Source organism: Hermetia illucens, chromosome 2, assembly GCF_905115235.1.
Source record: "Hermetia illucens chromosome 2, iHerIll2.2.curated.20191125, whole genome shotgun sequence".
In the NCBI taxonomy this organism is placed as follows: domain Eukaryota; kingdom Metazoa; phylum Arthropoda; class Insecta; order Diptera; family Stratiomyidae; genus Hermetia; species Hermetia illucens.
This window is the reverse complement of record NC_051850.1, coordinates 129,457,218-129,470,764: the sequence shown is the minus strand read 5'-3', so window position 1 is coordinate 129,470,764 and position 13,547 is coordinate 129,457,218. Positions and strand designations below refer to the sequence as shown.

Below are 13,547 nucleotides of genomic sequence, written 5' to 3'. Positions count from 1 at the left end.
AGCAAAGCCACGTCATCCGCATAAGTTTGAACGGCAGATTTTGCAGTTCACATAGTAGTGAGTTGAGTTGAGCATACTCCACAGAAGTGGCGAACATACTTCGCAGCTTATCTTGTTGAAAAGCAGAAAGACACGCAGAGGTATTTTAGGCATTCTGATAGGCTGATGCCGTGTCAGAATGCTACAGAAAATGAGAACCATAATATGATACGAGTCCATCCTGGTACGAGGAAATGGAGCCTACGGAACACGTCCTATGTAAATGGGAAACTCCTTTAAGCGCATCAGGGATAACATTTTTGGAGTCGATGTTCGTCAGTTGTATTCAAAATTATATAAAATCTCATATGATACACCACCCTACTTGCTGAAAAGTTGATAAAATTCAATACGAAATCCTTGTTTTTCCAAAAGATTCAAGTGCTGCTCACAGCTGGTGAACATCTCTGGTAATGAGTGCATAATGGCGGAGCTAGAGCCAGCTTATTGCGTAAGACCATCGACTGTCAAGTTTTTTTCCAAAGGAGAAAGGATTCATGTAATCTGACGGAAGTGAAATTATCCCTTACTGATGGACAACGTGAAAGTAGACAGATAATGCAAACCAAATTCAAACTGCATGCATGCTTTCTTCCTCGTGCCTAATTCGGGCTCGGGGTTTTTGAGATCTCAATTTCGTTGCCTCTTAAGAACGGGAACATGAAAACTCTTGTAGGGCAAAGGTTAGAAAGCCAATGCAATAAATTGCGAAATTTATTGTTCTACAGAACGAAATTAATTTTACAAATTCACATGATTACCTGGAAATGCGATGCTACCAATTGTTTGCACTATAAACTGGTATTAATCTATTAATATAGGGGAAACTGAAACCTGCCGGCACATGGTCATAAGTAACATGTTTGTTATTCTTTTCTTCCGAATGAATCTGAAATCTAAAGTAGAAAAGAATTGAGATGCTTAGTTGTTTTTCTTCCGTTCGTAAGCCGATACCTATAGCGATTGAGACTGTCTTTCTCCCATTCGCTTTGTACTTTCCAAAGGAAGGAACTCGGAAATTAAGGTGCCAATATCTGTAATAAATACATATTCCTAAACTATCAAATTTCAAGCGCCCCTAGGGAGCCGAATTTTTATCGTCGATTTGTGTATTCACAATCCATGCTAGTTGATTCATTGTTAGGTATTTTAATAGCTGTGGGCATGCACATTTTATGCTTTTAGAGATGTCAGACGTTTCAGAGTGCCATGGATTTATTTCGATATTGGAAATTTCGGGATGTTTCTGATTTAAATTGATATAGTCTTAAAATTAACTAACTATATCTGCAGGAGGGGCATTCTAGCCAAAATAATTATAAGTGTGACATATGACATGATAAACTGTCATCTGAGAGCAATTTGAAGTCGACAGTGGAATTTGCCGGGGTTGCTTTTTGTTATCGATATGGATTTGCTTCCTTATTGGCGTAGAGAATTTCAATGGACCATAAAATCTTTCCTTAAATAATATACCTTGTTTATATTGGTGACATCTGCTGGCTTTGTGACTGAGTCCTACTTAAGATAAACGCCAACAAAGCCAAAGTTCTCAGTCTGACAAACCATTGCACTCCTCGTATTTCTATTGATGGGCAAAGTATTATAGGCGTGGAAGAAGTTACGTATATATCTAAGAAGTGGCTCTTCCGCCGGTGACAGCAGCGAACTTGAAGTGGCGCGACGCATTACAAGCGGTAAATCTGCCTTCTTTTTTGTATAAAATGTGGGAAAACAGATACCTCAACACCAACTTCAAGACTTTTTCGTGTTAAAGTTCTTTCTATGCTGATATGTGGGACGACATAAAAGGCGATATCTAAGGTTGATTACGAAGGAAACAATAAGCACAAAAAAACTTCAAGTTAGCATTGTAGGAAAGTACGGAAGAAACTTGAAAGGAATCTTAAATGAGTAAAGTAGCAAAGAACCAAGATCCCTAGAGGCTTATGATGGATATTGAAATTCCATCAAGTGAATCCAAAGCGAGCGCCAACGGCAGATTGTTGACAGTTTCCCGGAAGAAAAAGGAGACGATAGATTCAAAGAGAATATTGTTTTACCGAATAAACCGCAGGGCTCTGCACTACGACCAATATTGCGGAAAATCATGTGTAAGGATATGCTTAGCCTTATACAGGGTGCGGCTGCATGACTTCTTTTCTTCAAAACTCAATAAAAACTATTGTATGCATCGGAAAATATTTATTTATTTTTTATAATGTAGGTACATGTCTAAAGTTTTTATTTACATTGTTTTGAAGATCAAATCTGTTAGGTGACGTCCCCCATTCTCCATACATTGCGTAAACCGATTTCTGGCGTTTGTCATGACCTTTGTTAGCATAGTAGGTGTTATGTTGGCAATTTCTTCTTGGATGTTAGTCCTGAAATCTTGTAGGCTTCTTGGACGGTTCACATAAACACGGGATTTCAAAAAACCTCATAGAAAAAAATCACAAGAGGACAGATCGGGAGAGCGTGCCGGCCATTCCAAATCGCCTCTAATTGAGATAAGGCGCTCTGGAAAGTGTTCCCTCAAAACAGCCATCGATGTTCTTGAAGTGTGTGCTGTTGCACCGTCTTGTTGGAACCAAGTGTCCTCCAAATCGAAATTTTCTAGCCGTGGGAAAAAAAATTCTGTAGCATGTTTACATACCGGTCCGAATTCACTGTCACTGTAACCTCATTTTCCTCAAAAAACCAGGGACCAATAATTCCAGCTGAGGAAATTGCACACCACACTGTGACTTTGGGTGAATGCAAAGGCTTTTGATGCAATTCTCGAGGGTTGGTGTCAGCCCACTAGCGCATGTTTTGTTTGTTAACCGACCCACACAAATGAAAATGGGCTTCATCGGAACGACATCAAGAAGAAGCTCACACGTGTTCATCCGAGAATTGAAGTCACGTTCTGAAAGTTCCTGCACTATCGCCATCTTATAGGGATGAAAATGAAGATCATCACGAAGAATTCTTCTCACAGAACGATCGGATAGTCCAAGGGCAGATGCGTGTTTGCGCGCAGAACGCCGTGGCGATCGCAACATTGACGCTCTCACTCCTTCAATGTTCTCAGGTAATCTAACGGGCCAAGGGACTCCAGTATGAATGTAGTGATCCAATACCAATTGATTTGCGGTCTGGGACGGGCGCCAACGGGGCTAAATTAAAGCAATTCCGAAATGCACGCTGTGTTGCAATAACCGAACATCCGCTTGAAAAGTAAACCTCAACGGTAAAGGCACGCTTCTCACTATTCCAACGCATGATGGCGACTGAACCGTGTCGCGACAAAACTTTACAGTATCCCCTCTTGAACGAGACAACTAGCGCTTCGCTATGACATCAACTAACTGAGTGGCGCGCATTTTAAAAAAGGAAGTTATGCTGCCGCACCCTGTATAAGCTACGATACTGGATAATGTCAAAGATATTACAAAACATCTTATGGATGTTGAGGTGAAATCATAGATGATATAAATTTGGAGAACAGAAAACCGAAATAATACTTATTATCATAGAATGACCGCATAATTTTCACCCCGGCCAGGATTTTATCTCTATGGCATTGGCGATACCCTATCGAAGTACTCTCATCAACGCTTCGTAGTCGAATGATTTTTGCAATCATCCTGTTGATTTAAATGTCTGGTACTGCTCTGATACTTCTATTCAGTTTTAGCTTTTTGGAAATTTTTGAAAAATTTTCGGTTTGAGAAGCTTTAACTACGTTTGCTCTATGCAGACGACCTTAAGCTGTTTTCCGCTATATCGTCGCCTATGGACTGTGTTTCCCTTCAGAATAACCTGGACACTCTGGTTCGTTGGTGCTCAACTAATGGTTTAGCGCTAATCGTCAGGAAGTATCACTCTATGCACTACTCCCTAAAATCCTCACCCACTTCTTTCTCCTACTCGCTTGACGGACATTCCTTATCCTGCTTAAATTCCACTCAGGACCTCGGAGTCACTTTCGACAATAAGCTCCGCTTTGACACCCATTGCCTCGATGTCATCAATCGAGCAGCAAAATTGTCAGGCGTTATTCTCCGCTCCTCCTCTGATTTTGACTCCATCCAACCCTCCTTAGCTCTCTTCAATTCCCTCGTGAGGAATACCCTCGAGTGATTGTCTCGCCCTTGAAAATGTGCAACGTAAATCCACCCGTTCCCTCTTCTTTAAGAAAAGCTTCCCTCGTGTGGATTATCCCTCCCGCCTCCGCTTTCTGAACCTTCCCTTCCTACAACAGCGTAGATCCTATCTGGATCTATGCACATTCTTTAAACTTTCCTCGGGTCTGATGGACTGCTCCGCCGCTGACGAGATCACCTGCCGTCCTGCGTCTTATAACACACGTAACGCAGACATTTTCAACGTGCCCTTCACGGAGCTCGAAGTCTATTTTCATTCCCCGATTCCCAGGCTTTGCCGAAATTATAATGCAAAACAGCTTGGTCCTTTTAACTTCCCTACTCTAAGTACATAGTTTTCAACGTAGGATAAGTTTTTTTCTTTCTGAGGACAATAATTAATTGGAATTTTCTCTGTTTGTTGTCCGTTAATTAAATAAATAAATAAATAAATAATTACATAAATAAATAAATAATTCATTGTTCAACGATGAATTGACCTCCCTATTTTTCACTTCCAGCAATTCTTTTCGTATGTCCGTCTATTGCTCTTTCCAAGCACTTTTGTATCTTTACTATGGAAATAATTGGTCACATCGATGGAAGTGAAAAAATTATCCTTAGTAATGTTTCGCCCTTTTATAATGAATTCCACTAAACCAATGATATAGTTTTTCGCTTTCGGATCATTTGGTTGTTTACCTAAGTACACATTGCTCTTTAGAGGAAAAGAATCATCGGGATCGGGATCTTTTGGATCTGTGAGATCCAAAAGGTTCTCACCCCATACTGTCGTTCAAAAAGCAGACGCCTTGTAACATATCCTCAGCTGATCTGATTAATCGTTGGGCTCCTGTGCGGTAATCATCGAAACAAAGAACTCGAAGCAGCTGCTATGCTCGCTTAAGAGACAGCAATCATACGCTTCTTGCGTCCGAAAACCGTGAAGGAGTTGAGGAAGTTCTTGGGCATGCTGAAATTCTATCGTCGTTTCCTGCCCATGGCCGCCCAACACCAGTCCGTTTTGAACGCGTACTTGTCTGGCCCCAAACAAAGGACACGCAAGAGATTGTGTGGTCTAAAGAGGCTGTCCGCACGTTTGATAAATCCCGACAACAACTGACTGATGCTACACTCTTGGCATTTCCTCGATAAGATGCACCCCTAGCCGTTTTTGTTCATGCCTCTGACATTGCAGTAGGTGCTGCTCTTCACCAAAAGGTGAATCAAGTCTGGCAGCTGTTAAGCTTCTTCTCAAGACAGTTAAACCCCGCTCAATGGAACTACAGCATCTACGATCGAGAATTGCTCGCCGCGTGTTTGAGCATTAAGTACTTCCGCTTCTCCCTAGTTCACAGTGTTCACGGACCATAAGGCTCTCACATATGCTTTGAAACAGAAGCCTGACAAAGCGTTTCCTCGTCAGCTTCGACACCTGAGCTCTATAAGCCACCTTTCGCAAGGAAGTGTTCCACGCGGTTCCCGCCTTAGCACATCCAGACATCAGGACAACAAATCGACTAGTCATCGAAAAATATTTCTGGTCCTCCATGAATAAGGATGTAAACTCTTGGGCCAGAGAGTGCATCGCATGTAAGGAAGGAAATGGGTTCATTTCCCCGCACTACTAAGCAGTTCCACATCATACACCTCGACATCCTTTGTCGACGCACTTTGCGAGACTTACGCGGTTACAAGTACAATCATCGACTGGTTTACGCGGTGGCCTGAGGCAATACCTCTGAAGGGCATTACGGAGCAATCTTACGCTGAAGCCGTCTGTCGAGAGTGCATCCCTCGGGAATGCAGCCCCTCGAGGAATGCAATTTGCGCCCACCCTTTTCTCGGAGTGAGGGAAACTCCTGGGATTTAAGCGCCAGCGAACTACGTCACACCACCCACAATCCAATGGGATGCTAGAGCGTTGGCCCCGGACGCTGAAAGCCGCCATTATGGCTCTCGACGATCCATCCTGGATTCAGGACTTGCCCCTCCGAACAACCCGACGAGAGGAATTTACTGCCAGCCCCGCGGAGCTGGTATACGAAGAGAACCCAAAGCTCGCAAGTGATCCAATCTTCGACAAGAGATTGGGACTCACAGACTCGGGATTGCTACGCCTGCTGAAAGACAATCTCCGCCGCATTAAAGCCACACCTCCCACCTGACACTCGTCCGCACCTGCCTGCACGCGCAAGGAGCTGGACACGTGCATGCACGTCTTGGTCAGGACGGATGCTGTCCGGAAGCCCCTGATGCTTCCATTTGAAGGCCCGTACCGTGTTTTCGAGCGGGGAGAGCGTTTCTTCCAGCTCGAGATCGGGGGACATAAAAAGGCTGTCTGCTTATCCAGGTTGAAGCCCGTTTGCGCCCCAAATCAATGTCGCGTTCGCTTCGTCGAATGATGAGGAACGCAGTTCCGATTTCAGTCGCTGAAACCCCTAGGTTTCATGTGGGGGCGGAGTGATGTGGCGCAGCAGGGTTAGCAACATTTGAAATTTATTTGAATTTGGGGTGGGAATTATTGAATAATAGGGAAACTTAAAGGGTTGGAAGAAAAATATGAAGATAAAGATAGGCTGAATGTGTATACTATGCTCATAGAATATGTGAGCGCATTTCAAGCCACTTGGATAATATTTAATATTAAAAAATTAGATTTAAAGACGCCTGAGGATATTTTGACCCCCGAGGGAAGATAAAACGTTCAAAATCAATATAGACGATTGCCGCAGAGAACCTCACATTTGACAGGCTTCAGGAAAATTGCTACAATACTGACATCTCTACATATATGTTTACAAAAATTTACTGCAATACTTAAATACCTACCTAATAATCAATCCCCTTTGTATTCCTCTACGGCCTTTTCTTCCGCCCTAAAAATCTCTACCCCGTAGAATAGTTATTTAAATACATAGATATTGCAATTATATATACATTATTTGATTTTTAGTTAAATTTGCTCTGTACCGCAACATCCCCTTTAAAGTTACCATAACAAAAATTATCTTTACATCATCATTTATTGTTAAGTAAATTTCTGTAATTGATATACTAACATAGTTGATGAAAGTGCAGATGAAAATGTAAATATTTTCCCATATCATCAAGGTCCAGATGAATTCTATTAACGGTTTTCCTCTTTCTTCTTCATTTCTAGTGACTTATGCCAAACATACGGACTGCGAACGCCCACCATCCATTGATCATGCCACCATCTCAATGGAGGATCACGAAGATGTGGTGACCGCACGTTACGTATGCGATAGTGGTTTTGTCTTGAAAGGTGAACCGGAAATCACATGCGATCTGGATTCAGATGAGTGGCTTCAGGAACCACCAACCTGTGAAAGATGTAAGTACCAAAAAATTGTTATTTCATAACCGGCTTTTCTATGCTACTTTAAAGCGTCCCCGGGAGAATAATTGTGACACGTTTAGGGAAAGATATAATATGGAGTTCTAAATCTGCTCCAAATTCTGGTTGAATAGGGAAACAGTGTAGTTGTAAGATATATGAAATTCATACTATTATACAATTTTGAATATTAGTGTTAACTAGGCGTTATGGGAACATGCCAAGTTATTCGCTCTGAACAAATTTGATGGCCGGATTTTTTTTGGAGATTCATTAACAATCTTAGCTGCAACTGTTACTTTACATTACTGGCGGGATGATCTTTGATGCCGTCTATATTAGTTAATGGTAGATGCCGATTCAAGGAGGTCAGCATCTAAGCATCTTCCTCACTAGAATTCCATGTGCCGCCGTTCTTATTTGTACTGTCCTTTTGCAATTGTTGATTTGTTCCGTTCGCTGTATTCTACCCAGAGAAAACTGCATCCCTTCCAAGAATCTAGATGAACTTTTCTGACTTTCTTTAAATCTACACGATGACATGAATCTGTATGTAAGACTGACTTCATTTTTGGTGATGATTTTTGAGTTTTTTTTTTATCACTGCAGTATTAGCGAACTCGGTTTCTGATTAGAAGTACTCGTCGGTGAATGCTGCTTTCCCTTAGATAACCCTGAACGCGTTACATTACATATATTGCTATTCCCTTTACTGAACTGGAGAGCATAGAGCAAGATGGAGTTTCCTACTCTGATCAAAAATTACCTTAAGGTATACTTTTTGCCCGCAAAGTTCGGCACCGTTCTTGCTAGTACTATACTAGTGGTTTTGCTTCATTTTTAAAACCTTTAGATCATCTTTGGTTTTAGTTCCAGTGAGTTGATGGTGCTTTGGTGTGAGTTTTGTTTATGTAATATTCCATGAGAGTTTCTCCATGTGGGTTATTCTGAGATAATGGCCTTCTGATGGTAATAATAATAATCGTTGGTGCGACAGCCCCATTGGATCAGGACCTTGAGGCAAGGTCTGTATTGCGCTCGTAGTTGTTATCCTGATATTAGCTCAGGTACTAATTCACAGTTGAGTTCACTGGTATCCGACATCCACACGCGATACAATACCCCTGTCAGTAGTGAGATTTGAACCGCGAACTTCTGCTACAACAGTTTTGCACTCTAATCACTGAGCCATCTGGATATCTGATGATAGTGGAATGGTAATATCGTTCATGTTGGATCACGGAATATTCACTTTTCTCCTTTACTTTTCGACTAGTTAACGACGAACCTCTTTGACTGGCCTCAGCGTTTCAGTAAAATTAGGACCTGTTTGTTTTGTACTTAGCTGAACAATTATGATTAGGTCATTGCAATGTCCTGTATCTGAAAATGAAGGAAGCTTATCCGTTCTAAGAGTTTATCCACTACTATTGGTTGTAATAGTCGGGTTAAGAGCTCTCATTGAGAGTATGTTTACCACAGTTGCTGAAAAACTGCCTTACAAATTTAACGTAGTTTAACCTTATTTTACCTTATTTTTATTCCTTATTTTTATTTCAATGGTTGCTATAGCTGTGACGCAAATGAAGTTACCCTTTCCATAAGATGAATTGCTTCCTAGTATTCACACTGTGTTAACGATAAGAATAACTGATTAGGGTTAAATCTAATGTGTTGATATTCAGTTTTCTCTATATTGTCGGAATGGATTTTCTTTTGTGTGGCTCCTCGACTAAGGTATGAAAATCGCCCTTACCTCTCTCCTTTGGGGAACCTTATATGAAACTTGTTTGACCAAGCTGGTTTAACGTCATTTCCTCAGTCGCTTGCTCAAGGTTCGAGTTTTTGTTGCATCAAGGATGCTTGTTTTTGGCTTTGTGCTTGCCTAGCTGTTTGAGGTTTATTATTTATACAGTGTTAATAATGGTTAAAGGAGTAATCGGAAAATATAACCTCGATATCAATTTTGTTGCTGTTAGGAATTATAATATTCTTTCCAGAAACTTAATTGGGACTGTAGCTGTTTATGACCCTTTCAATCCTTTCGAGGCACCAGATTTTGTCTTCGATGATTTTCGATGCTCGCGCCTTCAAAGAGTAGCAGTCTACGTTTTGCTGAATTAGTTTTTGTATAACTTTTATCTTTTCAATCACTGCTCCTCCAATAGTATTTTGTGTAGAGCCAGTTATTCGAAATGCCATTCTATGCAGATGGTTATTTTAGGTTTCAGCGCGTACCTCGGACGTTAAGGCTGAAATGGTGGGAGCCTGCTGCTGCAGTCTCCGGGAATTACCATCCGGCCTAGTTAGGTTGTGCGTGCAGGAGCCCGGTAGGGGTGGCGTCAGCTTCTGTACTGCGTGTTAAGGCTAGACTTAATGTTGAGTACAGGGTCGCTGGGGAGGCTCAAATTCTCTTCGTATACTGGTATCGTCGACTTGCAACCAAGAGATATCCATTATAAAAATCGGCCGGAATATACGGGCTTGGTCCTTTTCTGAGGTCTCGCAGTATATACTGCACGTTGAGCCGAGGATTTGAAACTTCCGAAATGAGTATTTGTGGTTGGCTCGATGATTCTGAAGAACTGCGTTGTCATTCTGCGCCCTTGTGATTGCCGGAAAATCGATGGTGGCGGTGATCTTCACCTGTCCGTACGCGACATTGTGCGGTCCGGTGAACTCGAAGAGTCTGAAAGGTGTGCATATTACCGTTTTCGGAATGTCTTTCGGAGTTACAGGTATTTGGTGATATGCCTTGACTAAGGCCAAGATAAGGAAAATATGGCAGCCTGCGATAGAGTACACAAAATCGTATATAAGTGGGAGTGGGTTGGAAGTACCTGGTTTATGGCGTTCTTTGAACTGCGAGCTTCTGCCGAGATAATGGACGCACCTTTGAAAAGATAGCTGAGCTAGTATTGTTGATGTGGCGCTGAACTTAATGCTTAACGGACTCAGGGAAATTACGTTTGGTGGTGATTTTCCAGTATTTTTGAAGAAGTGTGGAAATAAGCAGGTCGGTAGCATCTTCAAGAACGAGGAGATGCTAATTTTACCTGATGATCTAAAAGAAGTTTTGAGGTTAATGAAGGGTCTGTTGTGCAGATCCACTAGTAATTCATAGTGGCTTCGGAATTTTGTACCTACGATGGGAATGCTGTTATCCACGAAGGGCCAAAAAAAAACGTTCGTCAAATTCAACACGATGCATATTGTTGAACAATCTTGTGGTGTTAGATAATTATTTCCGGATGTGAGGAGAACTGGTGATGCTGACAGGCGTTTAACCAGTTGCTCCTTCGCCCGTGTATTGCATCTCAGGCCGCCTTTTGCGGCATTTCGTTTTTAAGGTTTCGTGTAAAACAAAACCCATACTCCACGGGAGATAAACAAAATAAAAAGGAAAACTAAACGGTCGGTGACCTTGCCAGTCGTTTTGGTGCATTCAATGAAGTGGGTGCGCTCGTTTTGTGAATTGCTGTCAATCGGCCAAAACATGATTGTCTTAACGTGGCAGCTGGCCTCATTTGCATAAATGATGATTCTGTTGAAGTTTTTCATCACTGGCTCTGTTTGCAGTTCGTTCCCAATATCACCGCAACCTCAAGATGGGTCATGTTATTGCTTCGTTGTCTTATATAGGAATGCCAATGTGTTCTCCTGTGATTCATTACTATTCTCTCTTCTTCAGAGTTGCCTTCAATGTCGAGTCTTATTATTCTGTGGCCCGACATAGAGGGTTCATACGACACCTTCCCATTTCTGATCAGCCCATTCATAGGAGTATCCCTTAGAGTCCTCTAGCCTAGTATTGGTGCTTGCCTCTTGGATTGGCGTTGTTGCTTCGCCAGATTTTGACGTCTTCTTCTCGCAGAACTTCATCCATCTAGCGATCTGGGAAGTGCTTGATATCACCACTGCTTCTCCCATCAATGAAAGCTGGCAGGGGTCTCTAGTTAGGAAAAAAATAAATATTTTAAATTGACTCTAAGGGTGTTCCAAGCTCTTAGTTTTCCGAACGACAAATTTCGAATGGCCTTCTTATTTCCTCCTGGTAGACCACGAGTCTTTGTGGGCCCGTACTATCCCAATGTTTTCCTTGCAATTATTCCGGATGTAGCTTTTAAATTGTAGAGGCTTAGCGCTAGCCATTGCTCTATTAATACTACTTCTCCTGCTCCGACCTAACACTTCTCTGTGTCTCGGTGTTCAGCTTGAGCCCTAAAAGATCCACGGCTAGCCCGTCTAGCCTCTCCGGCTCAATGAACAGCAGGTCTACTTCCCTGCTCTATCCTGTCTTTTCGTCCTCTATGGCCTTGGCGATTTTTTCGGAGTTTCGGTTGGGTTTTTTCACGGTGTGTTCCGGAGTATCTTTCCTCAGTTCTTCTCTGTCCATATCCACAGAGATGTTGCCAAATATATAGTTGAGGAAGCAGTTACGGCATTCAATTGTTAATGCCGAAATCTTGTGTACCAAAGGTTTTTTCCTAAAGTAAAACAGTACATTTATTTTTTGCTCAATTTTTTAACTTAACTATTTGTACAGGAAGCTTCATTTAGGCTGTATTTCGAACGTTGTGGCTTACACTAGACCAATTAAAAGAAGAACGTAGAAGATAGTTCTTTATTCAGTTTTTCTATTATCTACAACCAAAATCTGTGGTTACACATGAGCTCTAGCGGTCCATCGAATGAAAGCGTAACAACTGTCCTCGGTTCAGGGCCAAGTGGAGTTGCTACGCCTTTCCTAACATAGAGTCTCAAGCAAGAAGCTAGCGGAACTCTATCCTTAAAGAGGGTCAAGATCGGCTTGAAGACAACCTGCTTAGTGTAGGAACTTACGCACTCTCCATATCCATGACACGATTTTTCTTTAATAATGTGTTTCCTACAATCGACAGAAATCCATAATTGCCGAGTCTGCAATTGAGTATGAAAAGGCAAGACATCAATCGTCCGTATCAATAACAGACGCAATTCAGCAATATGCATAAAGTGAATAAAAATGTTTACATAAAAAACAGCGATTACTCGGAGCTCATGGTGTGCGCGGTTTAGGTGGGCGTACGGGTATTCGGAGGCAGTATGGGAGATTCATTCACTTTCTACGCTAGCCCGCTTCGGTACTTTTCTATTGCTACGACCCCAAATGTCTGAAGCTTTTGGCGAGGGCTTTCTATATCATAACGCGGCCATCTACCCCGATCGGGGGTAGTTTTCCTTTGCCCACCTAAAGACTGTACTCTAAAGCTCTCTACAATCGTATGTGAAGATCTTTATTTATAGCGATCAATTGGACCAGATGCTTCTCCATCAATGCAGGTTGGAGAAAGTAGTGTGTGTGAGTAGTATATGTGCCCTTGTTATATGACCCCATGTCATGTCAACAGTTCTTCCTTTCAACATTTCTGTTAACGGAGTGTGATCCTAAGCCTTCCCAGTGAGTCATCCGTGGCGCAATCTACCAGTATAGGAACTGGCCGTGTGCCAGTGAAGACGAGCTTCGCACTACATTCCTTACACATCTGCCTGAAGGCAAGGTCTTCGATGATTTCCTACTTCTCAAGGGTGAGAATTTGGTCTGGAAATGATTATGGCATTATGGCCAGTCGGATGGACTTCGCCGTTAACTAGTTAATGGAAGGTTTCCTGGCCCCTACTCGGTATTTCCTTCCTCTTGGGTTTGGTTTGGGTCTCTTTGAAGCATTTCCTTCCTCCCGATTCACCCGTTGAGGGTTTAGTTCTATCCTGAGCCTTTTTGAAATTCTCTTTTGATTCGACGTCTTGCTTCGGATACAATTTGACGCTTATGCCACTGAGGTCTGTTTCCTTCCTCCGTTCGAATACAGTCGATTGTCCTCAACTGCAAACTATCCACTGGGCACAATCTGCGTAACACCCTGAACTGAGGAAGGTATTTTTCATCTCTCGTTTTGTTAATACTTGTAGTAGGGTCACCTCGTACAGGGGGTGTCTATCACCACCAGTGTTGTCGGAAGAGGGAAAATTATGGT

At 42.1% G+C, this 13,547-nt stretch overlaps 1 protein-coding gene across 3 annotated transcripts in view; it reads left to right on the top strand.

The window, feature by feature from the left end:
• The window catches only part of LOC119647812 (fibrillin-3), a 369,488-nt gene that overhangs the window by 103,390 nt on the left and 252,551 nt on the right, over window positions 1-13,547 (top strand). For all 3 annotated transcript variants that reach the window (XM_038049031.1, XM_038049033.1, XM_038049032.1), the window contains exon 3: window positions 7,336-7,530. In XM_038049031.1, the coding sequence (XP_037904959.1) occupies window positions 7,336-7,530 (195 nt within the window). The remainder of the gene's footprint in view (window positions 1-7,335; window positions 7,531-13,547) is intronic.